Source organism: Leishmania martiniquensis, chromosome 29, assembly GCF_017916325.1.
Source record: "Leishmania martiniquensis isolate LSCM1 chromosome 29, whole genome shotgun sequence".
NCBI lineage: Eukaryota > Euglenozoa > Kinetoplastea > Trypanosomatida > Trypanosomatidae > Leishmania > Leishmania martiniquensis.
In genome coordinates this window covers 613,240-640,078 of record NC_090164.1, presented here as the reverse complement: position 1 = coordinate 640,078, position 26,839 = coordinate 613,240, and the positions used below count along the sequence as shown (strand labels likewise).

The window sequence follows — 26,839 nt, the reverse complement described above, 5'->3', positions numbered from 1 at the left end:
AGAATTTTGCCGACTGAACAGTGCGATAGCAAGGCTAACTGTGGCGAGTCTTGGCAGTATGAACGACATCCGTTTTCCGGGATGGATCCAGAGCAGCCCGACGCTCGTGATGGCGTCGGTGCTTGCACAGTTGCTGGCGGATGAATTTGCCGAGCCCGTCTCATCTTCGCCAGCGTGTGCGCCGCGGCCCGCGCCAGAGGCGTGCGTGCGTGGCGGTAGGGAGTGGTTGCGCCACCACACGTTTGACGAGGACATGAGTTGCAGCAGCAGAAGCAGCAGCAGCAGCTGCGGCGCCGGAGACGTCGATCTGAAAGACTCATGTGCTAGCGGGAGTGAAAGCTGTGGTGGTTCGATCTCGGATGCAATGCAGGGCAGTGCTGGGGTGGACACGGGGTACCTGCGTATGGTGGATCGGTTTCTGGAGCTCAACTCAAAGGGGCTTGACTCTCTGTCTCCCGCGGCGGCCACTACCGCTGGAAGGACCTATGTGCCCTGGCAAGCTGTGAACGCTCCGGTAGCCGCTACGCCAGTCGCTGTCACGGGATACTGGCCACGGGGCATCGGCGTCGGCTTTACCAGTGTTAACGGTGGAGGTAGCACGAGCAGCATTGGTGGCAGCCATGATATCCTCCACGACCCGCGAGTGCAAACCTTGCTGCGGCTCTCGCGACTCGGCGATGTTCTCACGCGCGCGGAGGCGGCACCGCCTCTTATTTCGCAGCGTACCGCAGCCGCTATGGTGTCTTTCTTCGCCTTTGCCGTGTCGTGCCGGCATAGCGGGCTCCCTGTGGATCGCACAAAAGGATTCTTCACAGAGTGCAGCGTCCTTTACACAAACCTGCTAGCAAAGTTGCGCTCGCTTCGCTTCCGCGGCGGCGTCAGTCTGGAGGACCTCACAGCCTCTCTTGTGGCATGCGGGCTCAAGTTACGTGACGAAGAGGACGGCGAAGGGGACGAAAAGGAGGCGCGTGGTGGCACGAACGAGGCGGGCGCCAGCGCCGCGGGAATGACAGGTGTTCCGTACAGCGCCCGCAGCAACTGCAGCAGCGCTGTAGCTTCTGGTGCCGCGCCGATAGGGAGCGCCACCGGTGGTGCCGGTGCCAGAACGCCAACTCAGCCGTCCTTCACGCGTGACAAAAACTGGGGCTTGGTCGGCTTTGGCCACCGCGCCCTCGACGCCACCTTCGTCCGGTGCCTCCCTAAGAGCATCGACGATTGCGTGCACGACCCTGTCGCACTCGGTGTGCTGCGCGGCATCGCTCTCACGCATTCGCAGCAGCTCTTTTACCTTGGCCCGGAGCTAGTGAGCCTCATGCACGACCTCACCGACGCCTTCGCCACATCCAACCACCGGCGCGAGCTTCCGTATAAGCGGGCCCTCTCCATGTTACTAGAGGCCATCAGCTGCTCTCGCGTGGTCGACTACGAGCGCACAAACAACTGGATTACCGCAATTATTCAGGAAAGATACGTTGTTCGCGGCCTCTTCCAGCGAGAGGAGCTGCACGCACACGTTGTGACGGCCACGCTGACGATGCTTATCCGTCAGTATCAGGATATGGCGAAAGAGTGCGTGGCACGAGTGGTAGATCTCGGATCGATGCCGGACTTTACGGAGGGCGATCAGCTCATTGAGCTTGTATGGAAGGCTCTCCAGGACACGATTGGTTCGTGGGAGGAAGCCGCGAGCGCTGCCGAAAAACGTCCTCTGACGTTGTTTCGGCACAACGTCGAAATTGTCGTGCACCATCTCCTCCGAACTGAGGTGGAGCGGCTGCGATGCTACTACATCATTACGAGCGCCACGGCCGCCTACCACCAGTCACTCGTCGTGGTGCCAGGGGGCATCAGTAAGAGCGGAAACCGGTGCGGTAGCCTTGCTGCCATGAAACCAGCTGAGCAGGGTCGGGAAGAGCCGCGGGAGACGAACCGGCGCCGGCGAGATACCCGTGGCGGGCAACACGGTAGTAAGCCGCGTGGTCGCAAGGCGTCTGCGGCGGCCCCGTATGTTCCATCGGCGGAAGAGGAGTCGCTGCGCATTCTGATTTGCGGCAACATCATCAAGTTCCTCCTGCTCCCTACCAGCATCATGAGCGTGCTTCCATGGACAGCGGAGGCGAAGCAGCTGCGCGCATCCCTCACAGAGGCGGCAGCGCGCGTGCTTAGCGTCGTGACAGCGACGGAGTTTAGCAGCCGTGACTACACGCCTGCAACGACGACGGGGCGCGGCCGTGCTAACACTCCGACCACGGCGGCGACAGCAACGCCGAGGGTGCGGTGCGCCGGCATCGCCGCTTGCACCACCGAACTGCTTGTTGTGTCACGGCGGCGAGCTTACTTCTCTAATAATTTCTACCGCGGCATTGAGGAACTTGTGCATGAGCTTCTCCAAACAGTTCTCCAGCAGAACGTGTCGGATGGCGCGGTGACTGTCGCCGCCCACCGAGGATCGCCCGAGGCCGCGGCAGATGTGCAGGAGCGGGCGCCGCGTGTATCGGACACCGGCAGCGACACGATTCTTCGGGGCATGGTGGCAGCAGCCTGCATACAGTACATGTGCTCTACAAACCACCATCTGCGCTCGTTTGCCATCTCGGAGGTGATGGACGCCGTTGTGCGCCTCTCATCCCGCCGCGCCCTCGATGCCACAGCGAAGGCTACGGACGAGTCGCCGGCGCGGAAGGGCAGCAGCGGCGCCGCTGTCGCCACTGGTGACGGCGGGAGCCGGAGTCCGGCAAAGACCCCGCAGGGATCGGCCGTCGGCGCTGCAGCCGCAGATCCAAAAGAGGTCGCGAAGCACGATATGCAGCTCCGCGCTCGACGACTGGCGCTGTGTTTCGATGCCATGTCCTCGATCCTCGTGCCCACTGTGGTCGGCGTGGAAAGCTACCGCTATGAATCGGAGGTGCGAGTAGAGAAAGCGGGCCTTGTGCGGAGCGGCAAGACGATGAGCTACCGTGGCGAGTCGAAGCGCGAAGAACTGTCACGCTATGGCCAGCTGCTGTGCGACACCTACGTTGACTCACTGCGCGAGCATCTCTGGTGCGTTGCGGAGGGAACCGCAAGCAACCACCAGATGCTCACGCCGGTGATGGCGGTCGCTGCCACGGCATTTTTGAAGCTGGTGCTTCGGGTGCATGAACGGCTGCGCGGCATGTCGCGCTTGGCACTCGCCCTAGTGCAAGAAGCGGAGTCCACGGTGGAGGGGCCAGACAAGCGGGTTCGTCGGTCGGAGGCGGTGATAGCGAGGGATCGCGTGCGGCTGCTGCGCGCCTTCAATGCGGAGCGCATGAGTGTTGTACTGCTCCTCCGCGGCGTCATCCAGAACATGCTGAGCGTGGCGTGGCCATCGTCGGGGGTACTGTACCAGAATCCGGCGTCTGGCTGCGAAAAGCCGCTGGACAGTACAACGGCGTCCGCTGTCATGGCCCCAGTCGCGTTGGCGGCGTTGTGGCCATTCCTGCGACCCTTGACGATGCTACTCCACATCTCTACCTTGTTTCCTGCGCGATCGCTAGCGCAGCTCTGCACTCACCATCAGTACGCGCGCTACCTAACCCTGGAGGACCCGACCACGAGTGACCAGTATGTATTCCATTACTACCGCCGCCCGTCGCGCGCGCTTGTGGCAGTTGAGGCGGGCGGCTGTGGCGGTGCTGGGAGCGGCTCTGTGGAAGAGCAAATGGAACTGGAGTGCTGGGCGCTATTCCGCTCATGCTGGATGATGTTCTCCTACTACAGGTATACAACAGAGGCACTAATGGCGGTGCGCGATGGAGGCGTGGCGCCTCTCGAAAGCACGAACCCAGAAGCTGCAGCGGCGGTGCTCGGCCGCGCGCCGATCTTGTCGACGAGGCAGTGCAAGCTTCTGTGCCTCACAGCCGCTTCAGCGGCACCACTTCTGCGCATGTGCTCGTCCGATGTTCAGCAGGCCATGGGAGACATCGCTGTGCTTCTGCGCTACACACTGGCTGGCGCGCTCCACCGCCCCGTTGTGTCCGCTGACGTCACGGCGATGAGCGGCACAGTGCACGCGTCGCTGCACAAATTACTGAAGCGGCTCTGCGGCGGCAAGAAGAAGTGCTGGAAACGGCTTAGCACAGGGGAGCTGATGCTTCTGCAGGGCGTAGCGGAGTTGGAGATCCTGCGAGCGGCGGCGGGCTCTGTGGCGCAGCTGGCGCTCTACTGTCACTTCGAGGTGCGCGAATTTGTCGCGAGCGCTGCGATACCGGAGGCGCTGGGCCACATTTTAGGTACGGCTTGCGGCCACTATATCAGAGCGGTGGGCAGTATGCTGCCGACCGTCGCCTTCCAGGTTGTGCGCTCTGACCTCATGCAGCTTGTCTTTCTGCTAAGCTTCGCAATCGGGTCGGTACGCGAGTCGGCGAGCAAGCTGGTGCTGCGCATGGTGGAGTCGTTTCCCACCTATGCCGCATATGCCAGCGCGTTGCCGCTCATGTGGTGCGTGCTGGACCTCCTCGAAGCTGGAACAGGCTGGCGGATCGAGGCGCTCTGCGAGCACGTGCGCTTCGCGGCGGTCCCCGCGGTGGCGGCTGACACACACAGTGTGGAGCGCCAGCAACATGTGCTGTTCGTTGCGCATGTCGCTGAGCAGTGGTCGACCATACTGCGGGAAGAGGCGCCGGCCGGCCTCTTTGAGGCAGCCACCAAGTTCATGGTGGTTCAGCAGCAAGAGTGCGGAGAGTATGCCGCGACGCAGTCCGGCAGGCGTCACGCCGGATCCCGACTCGCCGCCCTCGCTTCCCAGTGCAGCCTGGCGGAGGCACCATCCCTCTTGGACGATAGCTCCATCGCCGTCATGCGTGGGGCCGCGGCGGCTGGTCATGTCGTTGCAACGGAGTACGCGCAAACACTGCTGCTGCACGGCCGTGCGCAGGGGACAATGCAGGTTGCCAACCGGTACGCATCCGCCGCGCAGATGCAAAGCGCCATGCTGGCGCAGCTCTCGGCGGCCACGCGCCTCAGTCGGCGTGCCGTGGCGACGGCGGTGTTGCAGCGGCTAGAGTCGAGTCTCCTGCGGCCTGCCAGGGCCCTTTTCGTGGAAACGGGTTATTCCGTGGGGACTGTGTTGGCATCCGGGGCTTCCGCCATGGGCGACGAGGGCAGTGGAGCACTGGAGGAAGGAAAAGTGGCGCAGGCGTCGCTTGGCGCTCCAGACCGCGCGGAGACAGCGGCGAGCTTCGCAGTCGTGGCGGCGCTGCTAGTCACAGGTAACGGAACTTCCACCGGCCAGCGGCAGCTGCTGCAGCACCTGGTGCAAGGTGCTGTGCAGACCTTCCACTCTGATCTGCTGCACGACGCTATTCTCTGCTGGAAGTGGTTGCTGTGCCAGAACCGCGAGGCGTACCTGTTGCCGATGCTGCAGGAACTGGACGCGGCCATCGTATGGACGGCGACCAACCGGTTAGGACTGTTTGATGGCTACTGCCCCTCTAAGAACCGGCAGGTGCAAACAGGTGAGGTGTCAACCCTTCACCACACCGTGACCGCATGCGGGCAGAGAGGAACTCGTGTTTCGGAGAGAGCTGCTGTGTATATCGCCGACAACGTTGACAGCGCCTCTCCGCACAAGCTACTCCTCTCGTTTCTTGCCGACATCTACGTGGAGGAAGGCAACCCACTGCGCCTCAGTCTCGAGGTGCTTCGTCACCTCTACCTTGTCGCGGCGCATATTATGCAATTCGACGCGGTGCTGTCTCTTCGAGACGACATGTTCGGCGAGACGATGCGGTGCTTGCTCGTGGTTGGCAGCATCGCGCAGCTGCTGAGGGAGGCGAACGTGCGCCGGCTGCGCGCAGGGCTTGTGACTGTAGTGCCTTTCTCTGCGATCGGGGCGCTGCGTCAGCGTTGGTACACAGCGCTGCTGCGGTGGTTCACCAAGACGCCACCCAGCTGGTACTATGCCAACGATCCGTTGCTGGCGAAGGAGGAGGCGAAGGTGGTGCGTTCGCTGTCACAGTTACTGAAAGAAGAGAGTGATCTGCTTGCCCGCACGACGCTTGGCTTCCTCGACTTTACCAGCAGTGTGCGCCGTGGACAGGACTTGGCAGCCGCATATCAGTGGGAGTCGCTGAGCATGGTGCACGAGGACGTTGCTACGGTGCGGCAGGCCGTCGACGGCGGCGAGGCAGGCTTGCGGAAGCTCATCACGCAGGAGAAGCAGCGGCTTCAGGGATTGGTGCAGCTACTGCGCGTCTTGGTGGAGCATGAGTTGCTGCGGCTGAATGTCTGGCGCACGCCGCGCCGCACGCTCAAGATACCGAACACGACGGCGTCCGCCGGGTGGGCAAAACTGATCGAGTGCGCCAATCGCCACAACCCGGCGGTCGTCGTCGCCATGGTCTACCGCTTCTCGAGCGTTCATGAGGTGAGGATGGCGGCGTCACTGTGCGTCACCGCACATCCGGAACGGTATTGCAACGTCGCAGAGGCGGTGACACTCTATCTTACGGAGGACGTACTGCGCGCTGGTGCGCCGCGGCTGTACCTCTTTCGCCCCTGTAACATCATTCAAGCCCTCGGCCTGCTTGACCCACGCTATGCAGCGTATAAAGCGGTGACGAGTTACGCTATCCGAAGTCTGCTCTCGCAGCGCAGTGAGCAGCTCATCTTCTACCTGCCGCAGCTGCTGCAGCTGTTGGCGGCAGACAAGAGTGGAAATATCGAGGCCTTCCTCGTCCGAGCTAGCGCGAAGAGCACCATGTTTGCGCACCAGCTGCTCTGGAGCCTGCAAACGGAGGGCGAGGGAAGTGGCGCCCTGGCGAAGAAGTGCCGTGAGCTCGAGAAGCGCGTCAAGGAAGCCTTCACCCCGAATGAGGAGGCCTTCTACGCCAACGAGTTCGCCTTTGTGGACCTCATCACGTCGCTGTCGGGGGAGATGATGGCGTTTGATAAGCCCGAGCGCAAGGCGAAGCTGCGGCTGAGACTCCAAGACGGCGCCTTCCACGCCCAACCGAAGACGCAGCATCTGTACCTTCCGACCGATCCAAGCTACCGGATCACGAACGTTATCCCACACACGGCTGGTGCCATGCAGAGCGCTGCCAAGTGCCCCATTTTGGTGCAGTTCACGTGCGTCCCGCGCGCAGCCGAGGACACGCGCACACTAGACGAGCTGGCCTTGGCGGGCGCCGAGGAGCACGGGCGAGATGAAGGGAACACCCGCGAGGGCGTCGCCGCGCACCCAATCGTGAAGTCATGCATCTTCAAGATGGGTGACGATTGCCGGCAGGACCAGATATCGCTACAGCTCATTGGCCTCATGCACCGCATCCTTTCTGCCACTGGTGTGCCGTTCTTTCTTTATCCGTACCGCGTCGTCACGACTAGGCAGAACAGCGGCATCATCGAGTGCGTGCCGCGGTCGCGGAGTCGCAACGAGATCGGCAAGCTCGTCGAGTCAAACGTCGCGGAGTTTTTTGTGCAGACGTTTGGCCATCCCGAGTCAGCTGGCTTCCGCCGCGCTCGCGAGAACTTTGTGGAGAGCACGGCCGCCTACTCGGTCGTCTCCTTCATCCTCAACATCAAGGACCGCCACAACGGCAACATCATGATCGACGCCGACGGCCACCTAGTCCACATCGACTTCGGCTTCCTGTTCGACACCTCGCCAGGCGGCGACATGAACTTCGAGTCGTCGCCGTTCAAGCTGACGACGGAGATGGTGCAGCTCATCGGCATGGACGTCAGGGGTGAATCAAAGCTGCAGAGCAAGGCCCTCGCCCGTGCTCTGGTGGACGAGGAGAACTACATCTACTTCAAAACCCTTGTGAACCGCTGCTACCTCGCCGTGCGGCAATACGCGCGCGAGATATGTATATTGGTGGAGCTCATGCTCCATAGTGGGCTGCCGTGCTTCAAACCCAAGAAGACTATCGCCCACCTCGCGCAGCGGCTGGCCATGGACAAGAACGAAATCGAAGCAGCCGACTACATGCGCCGCCTCATCCACAAGTCGCGGCAGAACTTCAGAACGGTCCTCTACGACTACTACCAAAAGATTGCCGAAGGCATCGAGATGTGAAGACGTTCTGGGTGCGTTGCACCTTTGCTTTCTCTTTTTACCACGCCTTCTCGACGGATCGCTGTAGCGGTGGGCCCCTCTTCGTTTTCATCTCTCTCTGGTGTGTGTGTGTGGCGGTCGTCTCCACCGCGGCATTGCTCTCCCCGACCCACAGCCCCCCCTTGGCTTATGCCAGCTGCATCGTGCATGCTGCGAAGCGGCAGGTAGACACATGAGCTACAGCAACACGCCAGCTCAGTGGCCTAATGACGGTCTCTCTCTCGACCCCCCCCGCTACCTCCCCGCTTCGAGGAGTCGCCTCGCAGCCGTTACCTTTCTGCCGATCGCCACGTCGGGCATCCACCTCTCGGCGGCTAAGGCTCTTCTCACCAGCAGGGGGTGTGAGGGCCGGATGAGAAGCGGTCGAGTGAAGCGGTAACGGTGCTCGTAACGTGGATAGGACAGACGTGTTCACGGCCACTTGTGGTTCCGGCGCGACGCCATACCGGACTGGACTACTGACATACCAAGGGCTAAAGCCCTCTGAATTCTGTTGATGTTCTGTGCTCGAGTGTTTTACTGCCAGAGGTCATTCGGCATTGGCAGGGGGGAAGATGGGAGCCGCTTCTCTTCCCCGCTCGACGTCGGATGAGGAACCCATACGAACATCACGCGCGCTGCGGTGTTCAGCAGCAGCAGCAGCAAGAAACTGCAACTCTGCGGAAAGGCAAAGCATCGTGCGCAAGGCCCTCGGGCAAGCCTACGCATTCTTGGTGTCGGCGGCCAGGTCTGGACTGGCGCTGTGCTGAGGAGCCGTGCGGCCATGGCTACACGTGTCGCAGCCCACTGCGTATTGTGCCGACACCCCCCGCAAACAGCCACGTGTAGCGACTGCTTTCTGCGTTAGCTGCACTGCAGCAATTATGCGCGCATCCCTGGGATGAGCGGCGCCAAGCGCCGCCGGCACGGTGTATCGCACCCAAACAGGGCCCCCGCGGCCGAGAGGGGCAGGGGCGATTGGCGAACAGGGCGCGAGGAAGCCCGCACCAGGCAACGCCGACGTGCGTGCGCGCCGACGTGTGCGGCATCCCCGGCGTCCGACCAGGTGCGGCGACACGGCGAGTCCCCTCCCCCTCCCCAGAATCGCGGCGGCGAGCCGTCCAGGCTCGGATGTGTGGCGTCTCCAGAGCGCATTAGGGGATGCAGCGGCTGTGCGCGGCTGGGGGCGAGGCACGGCATGGCACGGGGGCTGTCGGCGTGCGCCTGGGACGCCGCCTTTGTGCTTGAGCGTGCCCGCTGCCCGCGTGGGTGAGGGCGTACCTCCGCGTGCTAAGGAGAGGCAGTGGCGGTTGTATGGTGGCTTCATCGAGGTCGTGGGCAGTGCCTTGCGCATGGCCTCTTGGCGGCTGTGTTCCATGGGGCTTTTCTTTTCTTTGAGTGTTGTGTGTGGGAGGTCAGTACCTGTGTACTTGATTGATGAGGGCGGTGGAGAGACCCTACTTGGCCCCTCTTGCGTAACACAGGGAGGTTACCACCCACATGGCGTGCCTCTTCCCCAGCACCACTGTCATTTTGTGCTCTCCTCGTTTTTTCTTCTCTGCAGAAAAGTGGCCCTGGTCGTCGTCGCGTCTCTCTCCGTCTGTGTCGGGGGGGGGGGGGGGGAGTTGCGGTGCTGCTCATGAGCACAAAGGCGAGCGTAAAAGAAAGGGGCCGTACGCAAGCACCCACAGAGAGAGCGAGTACGCGAGAGCGCATCTTTGGATAGCCGACCTCATGTCGTGGTAGCCCAATTCTTTTTCCCCATTTCGTTTAGCAACTTCACCATGAGGTGCGCGCACACCTCCTCGTTTTACTTTTCCTTTCGTTTTCTGCTTTTATTTTGTTTGGGGGTGGGGGCTGCTGTTATGGAGTCGGCTGTGGCGGCGGAGAGTGTGTTGTCTGGTCGTCAACTTGTCTTCTGAAACGGTCCGACCGGCAGCGGCTGTGGCGACCCCTCTCCCTCGTGGGATACGTGTGCCTCCCCTCTATCTCTTGGGGTGTTTGTGTCTTGTGTCCCTGTCGGGCAAGGCGCTCGCATCTCCGCTCCGTTTCCTTTTCTTTAGTGTGCGCGCATGCATGTGTCGCCCTTTGCGGGTGCAGAGTAGTGCTAACGGAAGAGGGGTGTTGAGCTCGTGACAGACGGCATCAGCGAGGCGTGCGAGTTGGAGGCGTAGCCGTGGACGCGCCCGAGGGGAGGACCTTCACGCCTCCTTCGTCAAGGGCTGGTGAGAAATCTTCGGATCCAGGGCAAGTGTGCCTCGCCAAGCTGTGGTCGGCTCGTTGCGTTTGAACGCCCTTCTCCACAATCCTCGGTGTATGTGCACGTGTATGTATGTCTGTGGGTGTGTGTATGCGTTTCCTTCGTTACTGTTCATCGATTCGATTGCTGATAACGCTGCTTCACTCCTCTCCCTTCGTGTGAGTGCCACGGCCCCTCCCTCGCCTCCCTCATGTCTCTGTTTCGTTCTCTTGCTTCCCCCTCCCCCTTTTTTTCGCTGTCGCCCCAGACGACCGCCCCACTTCTGCTGTGCGGTTGCCTACCCTGGCAGTTTGGCGTGCTGCTGCGTGTCGATGGCCGCTCGTCAAAAGGAAGAAAGAGGGTGGGTGGGTGGGGTAAAGGCTCTGTTCTTTTACTTGGCACTCGCCTCACTCGCGGCAACGCTCCGAAGTGTGTATGCTTTCTTGTATGGAGCACCTGCCCGCCTCCCCCTTCTCTGTGCCTCACGTGATGGGGAAGAGAGTACACGACAAGTCGAAGGTAAAAGGGAAAAAGCTCACGGCCAAAGCCCTTAATGCTCCCTGTGTGTATGTGTGTGTGTGTGCTTAGGTGTGTGGGCACCTGCGTAGTACTGGTCAGGCACCCTCGAGGCAGCCCAGAGAAACAAAAAAGGACAGTAGTGTACACACTCATGCACACGCACACATACACTTACGCATACACAACGCGCGCACGTGACGTCTCTACTCTGTGTGCTGCTCATCTATCTATTGTTTCCCCTTTCCACTCTCGTCGCTGCATGCCCACTTCCCCTCCCCTTCCCAACACCCTCACGCGCATACACACAAACATATACACCTAAACGCGCATGCGGCAATATGGCCTCAGGAAAAGGGGCAGGGTGATTTATGTTTGAGTTGTCAAGGTAAGCGTGGACACCCCACAAACGTGCTGGACGGCTCCCAACATGGCAGGGGTAATTGTGCGGCCGCATGGTGTGACGTGCTGCACCACGGCACGGCTGCAGAGACCAATGTACTTGCTACACAGGCAGGCGCGTCCGCCGGCTATAGGGACCGGGCTGTCGGGTGCGTCACGCTCTCTGTCTACGGCAGCGGCGAGGCCTGCGGCTTTTTCAGCTTCCGTGCCACTGACCTCGTCCACATCCCTCAAGCAGAGCCCATCTATCCCCTCCCATGAGTCTGTGCACGCCATGAGTCTTACATTAACGGCGGAATCGATGTGGGAAACGGTGCCGCACTGGTGCGAGCTGTGCTGTGAACCCGTCAACAACTGGTGCAGCCACGTCGGCAAGCGCGATCACTTGTGCCTGGAGATGATTCTAAACTCCGTAGCCAGCAGCAAAGGACTTTGGGAGTCGAACAAGGTATGGGACAGCATTGAGCTCTTTCGGAGTCACTACACGAAGCGCCCGCGCGGGCAGCCACGAACGCCCTCACCGACTGTGCAGCGCCTGTTGAAAGAGGGGCTCTATGTGCCGGGACCCAATCACCCACTGGGCATATTTTACGACGCCTTCGATCGCGGCGACCCGTACGCGCGACGAGAGGAGTTGCATCTGCTGCTCGTCCACTTGAAGGAGTGCGGGATGTTGTGCCTCAGTCCCGATCTGTTCCCAGCAGCGATCTTTCAAGGGCACTTGCTCTTGAGCAGTGAGTTAGTGCCAGTGCTGACGCGAATCTTCCCAGACGGAGAGGTGCGCGGAATCTCAGCACTGCTGCAGGTGGTAAGATGCACCTATGGCCTGGCGGCGGCTTACGAAACGTGTGGGATGGAGCGACTGGTGCCGGTGTCCTTGCTCCAAAGGCGAGGGTTGAACCCAGAATTGCTGTCCGCTCTGTCATCGGTGGAGGATGACAACGACGACTTGGCGGCTACCGATGACGCGGTAGGCGGTGCTGAGGCTCGCGACGAGGGCACAGAAGGGGGGCCTCGCAATGGTGCCTTGTCAACGGACCAAACCATGGCAATGCGCTCCTTGAGCGCCGCCATGCCGCGGGCCATACTCGGCTCTCTCCGCTGGGCACTGACTCCAGAGGACGCGAGCCCCCCACCAATCATCTTTGAGCAGCACAAGCGCAACGCTCACTTAGCCATCTTGGCAGCGCGTGCAGCGCGCCTGCTCATGTCTGAACTCGTCTTCGAGCGCATCGCCGAGTACGTATGTCGGTTAGAGTGGGTTCTTCGGACAGACACCGGGCAGGAATGGCTGAACAGTCGCAACGATGCCTATAGAGAGGCAGGCACGTCCAGCAGCCGCGCAGCCTCGCAGCTCTGGCTGCGCAGCCAGCGTGTTGCCCCTTCCTTGTCGAATGAGGGATGTGTTACCTACACCAATGGTGGGCTTTCCGCCCATGGACTTGGCGGCACCGTGACGTGTGAGCACGCTGTTGGAATGCTTGACGAGGCTCGTAAAGTGCGCATGCATGGTCGCCGCGGACTATTGAAGTCGTCGGCGACCTCACCCTTGGCCCGCAGTGTACGCTTGCGGTGAGCGAGTTGAACGGCGCGCGCGTTGGTGGTGGTGCCACGCAGGCTCTGAGGGCAGTGAGGCACACGCCCCACGCGCACGCGGAAAGCAGAGCAAATGTGCGGGGGCGCGGCGTGGGTGAGTCGGTGCCTGTCGGGGTGGTCGTGCACCTGCGCCCTCATCGCTCTTGAACGCCTCGAAAAGGCGGCGACAACGTAATGCACGTTTTTTCTTCACGTCTCTGCAGATGCGAGAAGCAAGACGAGGAGAACGAGTGCGAGCGAGTCATGCGACGCGAGGGCCGTCACCGCTGCTACTTGCGCTTGTATCGTTCGCTTAAATTGACCTCCTCGACGCCCCAACCCGGCTGAGGCCGGTGCGGCCTATTCCATGTGGGTGTGTGAGCCTGTCCTTGTGTGAAGGACTGCCCTTGCAATGTCTCCCGTGCGTAGATGCTTCCAAAGACGCTTAGATGTTCTCTTTTCCCCTCGTCCGTCTTACCTCCGTCCCAGCAGCCCACCCCCATCCCCCGTTCTCCTCCTCACACGAAGAGAAGGCGAGAGAGCGGAGGATACAAAGCACGCGTGCACTGACGACACAAGAAGGAAGTTCACTACGCAAACCACACGCAATCGCCACAACAGCATCACCTTTGCAGCGTCGCTGCAGTGCGTGTGCACGCGATGATTCAATTCCTTCTACTGATGAGCCGTCAGGGCAAAATAAGGCTGTCCAAGTGGTACATAACGCTCTCGCAGAAAGAGCAGACAAAGATCATCCGCGAAGTGAGTCAGGCGGCACTCGGCCGCTCTGCTCGCCTGTCCAACGTGTTCGAGATTGAGGGACGCAAGTACGTTTGCCGTCGTTACGCCTCATTGTACTTCATCGCCTGCATTGACAAGACTGACAACGAGCTGCTGACGCTCGAGATCATCCACCACTTTGTGGAGGTGCTCGATCAGTACTTTGGCAATGTCTGCGAGCTCGACCTGATCTTCAACTTTCACCGTGCGTACTTCATCCTTGACGAGGTGCTGCTAGGGGGCGAGTTGCAGCTGTGCAGCAAGCGCGGCACATTGGCCTATGTCGACCGGCTGGATGCCGCCGCGGAGCGCAGCGAGGCCCGAATCGAGGGCAGCTCTCTGGTCGACCAGATGACCAATGCGCTCAAGGGTGTCTGATAAGTGTGTTGGACTGTTTACAGGAGGGGATTGCGGACGTGTGCTTTTTTTTCTGCAAGCAGTCTGGTTCCCCTCGATTTTCTGTGCTTAGCATGTTGCTTCCCTACAACAAAATCAGCCGCCGCGCGCCCAACCACCCTCCCTCCCGGGCGGCGGAGACCTGGCCCCAGGTCCACCCCCTCATTTGGGAAACGAGGCCGGCACAAAGGGCGTCCCCCGCCAACGACCGCCCCGGGCGGCTATCCGGGCGCCCTGCGATCCCGCGTGGCGTTTTTTTCGAGCCAGCATGCCAAGGCATCCAGCCACTTCCCTCCCGCCGCCACCCTGCGTGCCGTTTCCGCGGGCGCCCACAGCCCGGTCGGCGAGGGGCGAGCCTCGGCCGGGGGCGGCGGGCGCGGCCCTGGGCCCGCGCGGGGCCCCGGGGCGCCGCCGCCCCGAACACCCGAGGTGGCCCCTCCGCGGAGCGCAAACCAGCAGCCCGGCGCCGCAACGCCAACACGCCGCGGGCCCCCGGACGGGACCCGCCGACGCCGCCCCTGCCCGCACGCGCAATGGCCGCAGCCGCCATCACGCGAAACCGCTGGGGCCCTCGCACAGCGTTGGCCAGCAGTGGCTCTGATGCGGCCCGCCAGACACAGCAAGAGCAGAGACGACCCGCTGAAGGACCACATTCGCTCAAGCCAGGAGTCCTCCGCTTGGCAAGTCTGTCCACGAATGTTTTGGCAGCCTTTGTCGTGTGCCAGCGAATCGCGCGCAGTCGCTGGAGGTCTACACGGAGGTGGCCGCGATGGCGATCCGCTTCCAGGGGCACGCTCATGAGCAGCGAGCTGCATTTGGTGGCCGTGTCGTGCACCAAAAAAAGAGCGCTGCATCAGGGGGTGGAGGAGTGGGTCGCTCGGCTACAGAAGGTATCCCAGTGTCTGGTGCCCGGTCTTCCATAGTGCGAACCTTTGGTGTGGTCTGCTCAGCATATTTCTCTGGGAAAGGTGTGAGAAGCGTGGGGTCATGAGTAAGGTGTAGGGTCAGTTTAGTGTCTCGTTGGGTTCCACGTTCAGCATGTCTACTGCGATAAGGACGAGGTAGGTAGACAGGACCGCGTTGGTCATCGAGGAGAATCCTGGACATGTAGAAGTGCTTCTTATGGGAGCGAGCGTAGGCTCGGCGGTCGTGTGAGGTGCTCATTAACCGCGGAGTGTACACTGCAGGTGAACGGTCAAGTTCTGCAGCGCCGTGTTCTGCCCAGTTAAATGCGGCGCCGTTCACTCCAGTTACTCGCGCAGATCGACGGTTAGTATCGCAGTCGTGGGCAGACACGGAGACATCAGCTGACTTGTACGGCTTCAGGAGGGGCACCGTGAACCCCTCGCTCTACGCAGCAGAGGCGCGGCCGGTTGACGCTAAGCAGTACTCTCGTGCCGTGTACCGGTAGGTCTTATGACATTCTTGCAGCAAATTTTGTGATGCCCAGGGCAAAGTCGCAGCGAACTTCACGGAGTCCTATCATGGGCTCACCTGTTAACAGTATAAAGGGTGTGTTATGGGGTCTCGGTGGTACGCTGAGGGGAGGGGGTGCTGTGGGAATACCGTGCCGACTTCTCTTGGCACACCTTCATCACCCCGCTGGCCTTTGACTCTTTTACACTGAGAGGTGGCGCTTGCCTTGTAACGGAATCAAGATTGAATTCAAAGGACTATCAAGGGGGAAGTGGAGAAGAGAAGGGTGCGAGTGCCGGCACACACACCCTCCCATCATCCTCTCTAGGAATCCACAAGCGCAGAGGGGGGTTCGTTAGCCAACGCGATGGCATCAGCATCAACCAAAAGCGTGACAAAAAAAAGAAAGCAAGAACTGCGGGGAGGTTTCGTGAGGGCGGGAGTGGGGCAGTAGGGAGAAAAGGGGCAGCCCGGAGGGGGCGGGAGGGGAAGACAGACACGAACAAGCGGATATTCACCACATGATGACCTCCCCCTTCCCCCCGACACTCCCACGCACACGCTCAAGTGAAAAATGGGGGGTGGCAGATACGTGTATAGGCACGCAGACTGGGCAAGGGAGCGAGATCCCAGACGGGGGGAGAGGAAAGGAGGACGCGAGGCGGAGGGGAACAGTAATGAACGAAAACGACAGCTGATCACATGCAGCAGAGATGAGGGGCCCGCACATCATCGCGCGCGCTCGGTACGAGACTCAAAGATACAGCTGACACACGTGTACACAGAGACAAGGACATGCACACCGGCGCACCCGGAGGTGAGGAAGAGAGAGAGCGCCGAGCGGCAGTTTACGGTGTGTGCGAGTGCTGCACACGCAATCAGGTTCATCGCATAGGTAACACAGCGGAAACGCGGGAGAGAGATGCAAAATAGTGGGAGAGAGGCGCAAAGGAATGCAATGTCGTAAGCAAAGAATTTTAGTCGACGAAGAGCACGGATGTGTCACACGAGCGCAGAGAATGTGTGCGTGGGGGGGAGGAGGAGGGCGTGGAGGGCTTCTTGATGGGGGCGCTTGGCACTCACGCATGTTGTGGGATATTTTTTTGGAAGGACGGACTGTCACACGAGGAGCGGAAATGTTCAAAAAAAAGAAAAGAGATGGATTTTACCGAATTGATTGTCATGTGCTGCTGCAGCGGTCCGCAGCACGCGCATCATCACGCTGCTCATGCCCAGCCCTGGAAGACTGGAAAAAAAAAGGCGCTCCGCCCCCTTCCCCTCCATCACCACTCGTGTAAAGGAAAGACAGTCGCGCTTCTGATGCGCAGTAACACATCGAGAAGAGAGAGGAGAGCGCAACGGCGGAGGAGAGCGTGGTAAGAAACAGGCCGACACACAGTGACACAGAATTTGGCGCACATACGCCGGAACACACACACACACACACCGGCGCCGACGCGCACACCAGGAAAAGCATAACAGTAAAGAAGAGAGCACACCAAGACGAGCGTGCACCAAATATCGCACACAGCAAAGCCAAAGGAAACTGCGAAAAAAAATGAAATAGAAACAGGAAGGGAGGAAGGTGGCGAGCGGGTGGATGGCACACGCGAGGGGAAGGGGGGGTTGGGTGCTAAAAAGAAAGCAAGAATTTCAGGGATTCAAATGGGCAGCGCACAGAAAAAAAGACATTCGAAAAGGTGCGCAGGAAAAGAGAGCCACTAAGCGATGAGTATGAGTACGTTTATTAAAGGAAGATATAGGGGTGGAGCAAGCAAACGAGGCACACACACACGCCAAAAAGGGGGCCAGGAAAAAAACACAGAGAAAGAAGCCACAGTTTGTCTGGTGCGTGAGACAGACGATCGGAAGTGGGGGGGGCTTCAGTTGATAAGCAGGAGAGCCGTCGAACAGCGTAGGAGCCGTGGAGGATTGAAGGACGAGGTGGGACGGAGGAGTAAACGAATTGAGTTGATGTGGATAGAAAGCTTCTCGGCGGCGCCCCCACCCCCCTCCTGAATACCATCCCTTCACTCTTCTACCTTTTTCGCTTGTGGCTACCTTCTGCCATGCACCCGAGGGGTCGCCATCAATCGTCGCTCCCCCTCCCTCGCCCCCTCTCCCGCAGCCTGTCCTTGGGCACTCTGTCCTCCTGGGTTCACGTCGGAAAAAGGTTTCATATTTTTTTTGAGTTCCCCGACTACACGAGGGGGGCCTTTCATCCGCTCCCTATCGAATCGTCTGCAACGCGAGCGATACGCGGGTACGGCAATGTAAAAGCAACGCAGGATGAGGGGTGGAGGGGAGGGGATCGAGACAGTCTCTCCACCCCTCCCCACCCGACGCAAAGGCCTCTGCTCACAAGTCCAGCCAACGACAGAAGGAAAACAACAACGAAGAGCAGGTCAGCATCGCTTACAAAAGACACAGACGGAGAGACTCACAGACGAGATCGCACAAAGGCACTTTCAGAGGCGAGCGTCCGAGCTGGGAGGGGGGGCATACGACAGCAAATCGCTCTCTCCCTGCCCTACCCTGAAAAACCCAAGAGACAGTGGAGGGGGAGGGGCACATTGCCTTGTTCGCCTTCCTTGTCGCATCACAGGCCCGCATAGGCACGTGATGAAGCGCAGCTGTTGGCCGGGCTGCTTGACCGACAGCACCTCGGGTAGATGCACTTCTGTCACTGCAAGGTGGCCGGCAACAAGTCTGACCGCACCCACCTCGCCCCTTGGCACAAGCGCGTTCAATCACAGTGGTGTAATCGCCTCAACGGAATCCGGCAGCACCTTTATCGTCTGCTGTTGCTCCAGTACGTGCGGACGTTGCAGAGATGGCAGCGTTCGCGATAAAGGCACGAGATGAGGGGCGCGCTGAGATGCCGAGCTTTCGCCGGTTTAGTTCGAAGGCATTGGGGGCCATTGCTCCATGGACCGCGGGCCCTGTGCTCCCGCTGCGGCAGCGATGAAGCTCCGCCTCTTCGTTATGCAAGAGTGGCTCTTGCAGAGGCATGAGCAGCTTGAAGTGGTCGTGGTTAAAAGCACTGGTGCTTCCTCAGTGAGGTCCTCTCGGCCCCTGCACATGAGATTGGGTGGCGAATGCACGCGACGCGACTGGGCGCGCCGCAGCTGATGGAGGCGCTGAGTGGCAGCTTTGGCAAAAGGCGGCGCATCCGGGTCTTCAAGCAGTACACCCATGGCGCGTATGCAGTCCAATCGCGCCTCCTCGCCCACTCCCGGCATCGAAACGGCCGCGTCCTGAGGGGGCGCGAGCCCGATCACCATATCACTCAGCACCGCCGACTCCTCGTCACGCTCGCAGGCGCTGCTCTGCCAAACCTGCGACAGGATCACCCGTGTCGTCGACCGGGTAGTTGAGGGCGCAGCGGTAGTGGTCACATTTGCCGATGTCGTCGCCGTCACCGACGCTGCGTCGCCCTTGTCCACCCTCACAGGTGAGCGCGCATCAGAGTGGGGCACAATGCTGCGGTGTACCGTCACTTTCTTAGTGAAGTCCGTGAGCGTGACGGGCAGACTAGGCACCGCCGGTGGCGTCCGATGCTGGGAGCTGCCATAGGTGCGCTTAGCCTGCCTTGGTAAGCCAAGGCGAGAGTGGCAGAAGCTACTGTGTGATCGAAGGATGCCACCCACACCGACGGCAAACTCACCGCGCGGAATCCGCCGCAAGAAGCTGCTGCCGCTGCTGTCCGACGTGAGCAATGGCAGGTCGGGTTTACGGGGCATGGCCCACGGCGTTGTCGCACAGAAGTCAAGCGGCGCATCCACGGTGGCCTCCTCAACCCACGCCCGAACGCCCGAGGCATCGAAAGAAGAAAAGGACAGCTCCTGCGCACCGAAGACGTGCGGCAGCATCTCCGCCAACGATGGCGTCTGGTAGCCAGGGTGCCGCTGCTTATCGTATTTACGGTGGCCGGCAGCAGCGGCGGTGCCTGGGCTGATGCATCCTAGGGACGAGCAGCGTACCGAGATCATCGAAGCGGAGCGAGAGAAGGAGCTCTCCCACTGCCATTCCAGCCAGCTGGGCAAGATTCGCTGGCGGGCAACCGTCTCCATGCTCCCCTCCGTAGTCGTCGTTGCTGGGGACGGCGGAGAAGTGCCCATCCCTGCAGCCACGGCGACGGTGGTGCCCGACTTGGTCACGCTGTAGTCGCTCGTCAACCCCTCCAACGCCAAGGTGTCCACAGGCGAGTGAGGCGTGATTGCAGCAGGTACGCTGCAGGTCTGTTGAGGGCCGTGATCTGGCGATGATCCGCAGGGATAGTTTTCTCCTGCCTCATTGTCTGGGGAGAGGGGGGGTGCTGGCAGTGGTGTCGTCAATGTGTGGATGGTGTCAACGACACGCGTAGTGGCCGTGGTGGCGCTCCCGCTGCTGCGGTAGATGTACTTCGTGCAGAAGTGCTCCCCCCTTCGGGTGGGCCGAGGCTCCAGCGTCGATGACCGTATTTGGGCACTGCCGCTGCCAGGCAGCAGCACGACGCCGCGCTCGAGGGCAACGTCACTGGAGCTCATCGTGCCGCCTGGGGTGCCAAAGTCTGTGAAGAAGTCAGCAACGCTTGAGCGCGTGAGTCCACCACGCGGACGCATCGGCCTTGCGCGGACGCACGTGCACGGCAACCCTTTGCATCCAGCGAAAGGATCGATGAATGGAAGCAGCTCAATCATTTTGGGGGAAGCGTTGACGCTGTACACCGAGCGGCGGCTTGTCGACGATAGCGTGAAGAGACGCTCGCTGTCCGAGTGGGGCAGGTAGAGGGGGTCAGAGGCGCTTGCCAGGCTATCAGCGCAGCCCTTGTTCTCGGCACCCTCTGAGGTGGACATGAGGCAGCTGAGCGAGCTCTGCGGTCTTGACGGCGGGCACGGTAGCAGAATCTGCAAGCCGCTGTCGCGGCCCCCATAGGCTTCTTCTCTGTCGAATCGCCTCAGCGAGGTCGGCGGGTGGGAGCTCCGCGGCCCTGGCTGGCCGCTGCCTTTGAAAACGCTGTAGCCGGTAGCGGGTAGGTGAAATGTGTGGGAGAGCGGCACAGCCGCAGTAGAGCAGTCGAAGGTGTCCGACGCACCAGATGTCGCCCCGCTGCTGTGTGCAGGCAGCGTGACCGGCAGCCGCTGCGACATATTCGCCACGCCTGGGGGGCGAGGGGCAAACGGGACGGAGGTCAGGGGAGAGCGGGGCTGAAAGGCGGTATCGTTCTCGGCCACTGCTTTCGTTCGCACCCCACGCGCGATGACTCTCTCGGGCGGCAGCGCTGCAATACTAAGATTCAGTGCTAACTGCTCGCTGGCGACGCATGGGGCGCTGGCGCTGCCGCTGTCCCTGCGGCTGTGTAGTGCTCGCGCACTACTACCCCTCTGGCTAGATATGCAGGGTGCCGGAAGTCTCGGCGCATTCGTCCGCACCGAGCTGTCCGTCACGTCCGCTCTGAGGGTGGGCACAGCAGGCGAAATACAACCAAAGGCAGGCGCCAACATCCGAGCATCCGGGCTGACGTCATGCGGCGCCGCGCGTGGGCGGGACAAAGGATGCGCATCACATGTATTCCTCTGTGACAAGGGCAGCGGTGCCTCACAGAGAACAGGCAGCGACTCCTGATGCTGCGGTAGCGGATGCGGGCCACTGTGCAAAGTGGTGGCCACTGTGTCCTTTGCAAGGGTAGATGACGCCATCGAGGCGGCACTGGTGCTCACAGAAGCGTTGCGCACCCACGAGGGACTCGATATGCTCGCGAGTGCGAGAGCAGGCAACGGCAGCTGAGCCAGAGGTTCGCTATTCAGAGGCGGCGCTGAAGGCAGCGTGGCGCTGTAAGCTGGAACACCCACGCTCGATGCCTTCGCGAGAGACGTGCGGCGCGTACCCTGAAATGACGGATGATGCTCACCGCTCTGGCACTGCTGCTGCTGATGTCTACTGCAGAGCTGAGGATGGGAACAGGTGCACGTGCTCCCCCGCACAAGAGGGCGGAGCTGCGCTTCCTGAGAATTCATGATGCAGCTCTCAGGAGCTGCCCTCGCGAGGCAAAGAAAGGCGAGCGAGAGTAAGCGAAGCAGTACTACGAAGATTAATAATGCTAACGGCACTGAAAGCGGTTGTAGAGGCTGTGCTACCGAGTAGACCCCCTTACAGGTGCGGATGAATGTGTGTATGCGTCGCCAAAGATAAAAAATGATCATAATAGAAAAAAAGCGTGAATAGATCCACACCCCTTCATGTGTATAAACACACGTATATATATATATACACATATATATACAGACACACACACACAAGCATATACATATATATATATACTTATATACCTTCGCTTTTATACATAGCGTATACCCAACGTCGAAGAACAGAGGGAAAAGGGGGAGGAGAAGAGAGGGGGGGAAGAGAGTCGAGTGGAAGAGGTAAAGCACACGCGCAAGCGAATGAGGTCGACACGCTTGTGTAGGCTTCCTGTCTACCCCCTTGCTGACTCCCCGCCCTCTCCTCTCACTTGCCCTCAACACGCTCCCTCGCACGTGAATCCAGGCCCTTTTCGTTGGGCCCTGGCCCTGTCTTCTTCCGCGAAGTACTGCAAAGATCACTGGCACGCACACACACACACACGCACGCGCGCACTGAAGAAAAAAAAAAACAAGAAATGGGAGACAGCTACAAGTCCTGCTGTCCGGCGGAGAGGAAAAACAAAGGACAGGACCAGCACAGTGAAAGGAAAGAAGAGGGAGCTCGAGCAGGGCGTGAGAACGCACCATCACGGAGGGGATAAACAACGTGCTTCGTCCTCTTGTGTCTGTCTGTCTGAGTGTATGTGCTGCGTTGGTTTTCGCTTGGTTTTATTTTATCTTTTTTTGAAGTAGTCGTGTACGCAGGCACATACGCTCCACGAAAGGGAAGAAAAGGCGGGGAGAGAAGATGACGTGGCCCTTCGATACGTCTCTGTGTGGCCAGAGGACGCAACAACGTCTGGGAGGAAGTGTCGACGAAAAGGAGAGGGGGGGAAGGGTAAAAGGGGTAAGGCGCCGAGACGCTTTGCCTCCTCCTCTTCAGTGGCCACGCGAAAAAAGGGGGGAGAAGGAGGAGGACACGTGTGGTGTCGTAGCGGGACTGGCAGTGGAGGAAAGTGTCTGGACTTATTGGGTGGAGGGAAGGGGGAAAGGGGGCGTGTGTAGGCGGAAGAGGAAGGAAACAGCAACCGAGAAGCACACGCGCGCAACACCCCACCCTACATGTAAAGGGTGGCGAGAGTAATAGAAACCGGAAACACAAGCGTATATATATATATATATGCCTCTGTGTGTGTGTGTGTGCTGAGGACAGGAACGAGTAAAAAAAGGGTGAGGAAACACAAAGAAAGAGCTGTGCTGCTCTCCACGATCTTGTGAGAGCGGTTATGCACGTGTGTGCGACTCGCGAAGGAGGGGGGCGCGCGGCGGCAGGAAGAGAAAGGAGTGGGAGAGGATTACAGTGAAAGACTGCAAGGGGTAACGATGGGCCGTACGCGAAAGCAGACGAGAAAGATTTGTCTTCCTGGTTGCGTTCGCTCTCCTTTGCCGCTCACAGTGCGACCCCCTGAGCACTTGAAAATTCGGTGTCGAGCGACGATGAGATGGTGACTGAGGCAAAACAGAGATGGGGAAAAAAGGGTCACGCGCGCGCTCGGGTGGGTGGGAGGGGGGGGGGGGGGGCAGAAAGGGAGGTGATGAAGCTGGTGGCTGTTCTCAGTGCCGGTCGGTGAGTGCGATGTGTGTAGAGGTGGGGGGGCGTCCCTTTTTTTTGGCTATCCTCTCGACCGACTCCGAGTTTCTTTCGCGTCGAAAGCCACTACTCTCTCTGTAGAGCGGTGAATACGATGATCCTCCCACGTCGCTGCTCCGCCCCCTCTGTCTTCGCCTTCGAGTGTGCGCCTCTTTTTAGTGGTGGGCGTGTGCTCGACGGTTGCGGGCAAGTGTTGAGAGCGACTCGTCCTTTCTTCTGTTTGTATGAAGTCGACGAATGATGTGGAAGGAGCCGCAGGCGGACAGACGAAGACGCGGGTGCAGTTGGCGTCGATCTTCGCTTACTGCAGAAGTTTGCGTGCGCGCAGGTGTATGCGCCGGTGCGCATCAATCAGCACGCAGAGCACCTTCTGAAGAAAGACTCTGACTGGGGTAGTCGACAGCGGGGCATTACGAGAGAAGAAGGAGAGCGGGACAAAGGGGGGACGTGGAACGGATTCAGAAGTAAAGCGCACCGGCGACAAGGCAAACAAAGGTATGCGGCTCATCGATGTCCAGACCCATCGAAGCAGCAGGCGCACGAGAGCGTAAGCGTGTGCGTGTACGAGCACGTCCACCCCTCATAGCCATGGGTAAAAGGGGGTCGCCGTGATGGCCCACTCTGCGTGTGTGAGTGTGTGTGCGTGTGTGTGCGATTGAGCTCCTCCTCCTCACGCGCACACTTCGAAAAAAAAATGCCCTCATCATCGAGATGATGATAGCTATCGGCGCTGTGCGGATACCCTTATCGGTGAGTGCGATTGGACCCGTGGAGTGGGATACGACCGACAAAGCAGGAGACGTCAAGAAACGTTCTCACGCTGGCCCGCTGCTGCGGCAATGCCCCTCCTCGCCACTGAAAAGCCTCACCTGCCTTCCCGATAGCGAAAGGGGGAGAAGGCGCACCCGAACGTGACGGAGGCCCATCGTGAGGCAGTTGGGGAAGGGGACGTCAGCTTCCCTCTTGTCTGCGCCATGTGCGAGGATCGCTTGTCTCACCACACGCCCGGCGTCACAGTGCACGCGCTTTCTCGATGGCCCACCAGTGGCTCTCATTTTTCATTATGGTTAGACAAAAGTGAGGCTCATACACATCCTTCAAGTGGCGGGACGGCACGAGGAAGAGTCAGTTCAATGATCATCCTGTCGGGCAAAGCGAAGTCACGACAACGACGTGGTGTTGCAAGTGTGCTCCGTCGACCTCCTCTGCCACGCATCACCACCGACTCGCTTTCCGTTACACTTACCCGTCAATGCCGCGTGTTATTTCCTGCGCGCCCGTCTAAACAAGAATGAAGAAGCACTACGCAGAAGAGAAGCGCATGGTGAGGGTTGTACAAACGTACGGTTGAGGTATTTGGCACATGTGCACCAAACACAACAGCGCTCCAACAACATCAGGACTCGTCGCGCACGCGTATTTCACCCAACCGATACGCTTCCATCGCTGCCGATCTTCAAGGCCCCCAATTCGCCCGCTGTCTCTAGGGCATGGCGCACCGACTTGGCAATTCGTTTCGCGTAGCGCGCCACTAGCTCCTTCGCCATATCCTTGGTGCGCATGGAAGAGAGGCCGCTGTCACGCAGCACATCAGCCGCGATCTCAGCGACCTCTTTGCTGGTGCCCAACACGAAGGATGGCACAATGCAGTCCCTCGACATTGTGGAGCGCGGTAGAAGCAATGGCGTGTCCTTCTTGCCGTTATGTGCCACCTTCCTTTCTCCGTCACTCTTCAGCTCTTTGGTAGACTGGCGAGGCACAGGCGCCGCATGCGCCACCGGCTTCTCCTTTACAGGCGACCGCTCCACCTGCGCAGACGCTGCCACTGGCCGGATCGATGATGGTGTCAGAGGAGCTGAGCTGATGTTTTTCGCCTTCTTGTGTGCAGGTGCCACCATCGGCACCACGGCGGTTCTCTCCCCCATCTCGTCGTCGTCCGAGGAAGAGAGGCCCACGCCAGAACGCGGGTGCTTGCGGCAGGTAGTTGTGCTCCGCTTGTGGTGTCTGTCTGATGTGGCAGCGGCTGGCCTCTCGGGTGCACCTGCATCCTTACAGACTTTCTGGGTCATCCAGTCGTCGCTGCTGTCATCCGAAGTGCTGAGGTCGTGCATCGGCGCGCGCGGCGGGCGCTTCATGCCACCACGTAGTGCATCTGCTGACTTGGTTCTCTTGTTGTCGTCTCTCATCCTTTGCTTCCACTTTCCTTGATACTTCTCCTCCTCCGTCACGCAGGACGTGTGCCCCTTGACGGTGTGCAGGTCGAACACGTGCATGCAATCGACGCACGTGAAGGCCTCACAACCGCAGGTGCTTGCGTGGCTCTGCACCTTGGGCTTCTTCACCACATCTTGGCAGTAGTTGCACGTAAACGAAACCATAGTGGCAGCGGGCACTACAGTTCAACGGTAAGCGCGTGTGCGTATGCGCAATGATGGATCAAGGAAGAGAGCCCAGATAGGCGCCGGCGAGGCTGTTGATGAAGAGGGTGGTGATTCGTGAGTGCCTCTCGTATGCCGGAGTGCGCGTGTATCAAGAGAGGAGTGGGCCGTTGCTCCTTTGTTTTGTGCCGGAGAGCGAGCACGCCGTTCGCAACAGGAAAGAGACAGAGACAGAGGCAGAGAATGAGAGCACTATGTTTACCTCCCGTGATTGAGAAATGATCGGGTGCGGTAACGATTCTAAGAGGGAAGAGAGAGGCACCACCAATACGTGTATGGCATGAAGGGGTAAACGCAGTAGACAAGGGGCGCGGCAAGAGTTGCCCACGAGAGCATCGTGCCGTCATGGAGCGGTCATGCCCTGCAAAGAGGGCAACAACGAAGGAGAGCGGAAAAAGGGGAGAGTGAGGCGGCAGCGCGCCCGCCATGCGTCCCTCCCTTTTACACCGCCGCCCACTGCTGAAGACACTGAAATGCCTCTGCCTCTCTGCCGCCCGTCTCTCTCTCTTTTTCCTGCCGAGCAACGAGCAAAGGCAACAGATGCGCCGCTCCCACCCACCCCCGGCAACGTTACCCCTTCCCCACTTCGCATCTCTTCCCTTTCAAGGCGAGGGCCACTCCCTCCTGCCTCTTTCTGTGCGTGTGTGCGTGTGCGTGTGTGTGTGTGTGTGTATGTGTGTGTCGGTCGGTGCTTCATGTCTGCCTGTCATACTCAGCTATTCCTTCTTTTTTTTCCTCCACTTCGTTAGCACCTCCTTTGCATTCCCCCTTTCGCCTCCTCATCGGATGTGCAGTGAAAAGAAGGGACGAAGAAGCGGGAGTGGAGGGGGAGGGGGGAAGAAAACAAGCGAAAGGCACCTTATATGAACCAGTAAGTTTATATATATATACACACATATATATGTATATATTGAATCAAAAAAAAAAACATCGACGATAGCCAACCACACAGGACGACTTCTTCTGATACGCTGACGTCCTTCTCGCCTGCTCTTGCTCGTACCGCCGTCTCCCTCTCCATCGGTTCAACGAAAAACAGAAAAAAGAAGGACTCATGCGAGCACATACACGCCCAAGTGCGCAGGGAGAAGAGAGGGGGGGAGAGGGGGAAGGGGGCGAAGTAGACAACAGCAATCAGTCCGAATGGGCAACAGGAAAGAATACACAGAGAGCGAGCGAGCGAGAGGCCGACAGATACATACATGCACGCCTGCGAGCCAACAGGCAAAGCAAAGCGTGAAGCCAAGCCGCACGGGAGGG

The 26,839-nt window shown here is 59.8% G+C and overlaps 5 protein-coding genes across 5 annotated transcripts; 3 read left to right on the top strand and 2 right to left on the bottom strand.

Annotated features, from left to right (window-relative positions):
• Nucleotides 1–58: 58 nt before the first annotated feature.
• LSCM1_04440 (uncharacterized protein) lies at nucleotides 59–8,044 on the top strand (the record flags this gene model as incomplete). The annotated part of the gene is made up of 1 exon (XM_067321949.1): nucleotides 59–8,044. One exon carries the CDS (start codon nucleotides 59–61, stop codon nucleotides 8,042–8,044), a length of 7,986 nt encoding a protein of 2,661 aa, XP_067177044.1.
• A 3,203-nt stretch (nucleotides 8,045–11,247) lies between these two features.
• Nucleotides 11,248–12,795, top strand: LSCM1_04439 (uncharacterized protein; the record flags this gene model as incomplete). The annotated part of the gene is made up of 1 exon (XM_067321948.1): nucleotides 11,248–12,795. The coding sequence occupies one exon, from the start codon at nucleotides 11,248–11,250 to the stop codon at nucleotides 12,793–12,795; it is 1,548 nt and encodes a 515-aa protein (XP_067177043.1).
• Nucleotides 12,796–13,454: 659 nt separating this feature from the next.
• LSCM1_04438 (uncharacterized protein) lies at nucleotides 13,455–13,952 on the top strand (the record flags this gene model as incomplete). Its single annotated transcript, XM_067321947.1, has 1 exon — nucleotides 13,455–13,952. The coding sequence occupies one exon, from the start codon at nucleotides 13,455–13,457 to the stop codon at nucleotides 13,950–13,952; it is 498 nt and encodes a 165-aa protein (XP_067177042.1).
• A 4,331-nt stretch (nucleotides 13,953–18,283) lies between these two features.
• On the bottom strand, nucleotides 18,284–20,518 carry LSCM1_04437 (uncharacterized protein; the record flags this gene model as incomplete). Its single annotated transcript, XM_067321946.1, has 1 exon — nucleotides 18,284–20,518. The coding sequence occupies one exon, from the start codon at nucleotides 20,516–20,518 to the stop codon at nucleotides 18,284–18,286; it is 2,235 nt and encodes a 744-aa protein (XP_067177041.1).
• A 4,044-nt stretch (nucleotides 20,519–24,562) lies between these two features.
• LSCM1_04436 (uncharacterized protein) lies at nucleotides 24,563–25,519 on the bottom strand (the record flags this gene model as incomplete). The annotated part of the gene is made up of 1 exon (XM_067321945.1): nucleotides 24,563–25,519. One exon carries the CDS (start codon nucleotides 25,517–25,519, stop codon nucleotides 24,563–24,565), a length of 957 nt encoding a protein of 318 aa, XP_067177040.1.
• Nucleotides 25,520–26,839: the final 1,320 nt, after the last annotated feature.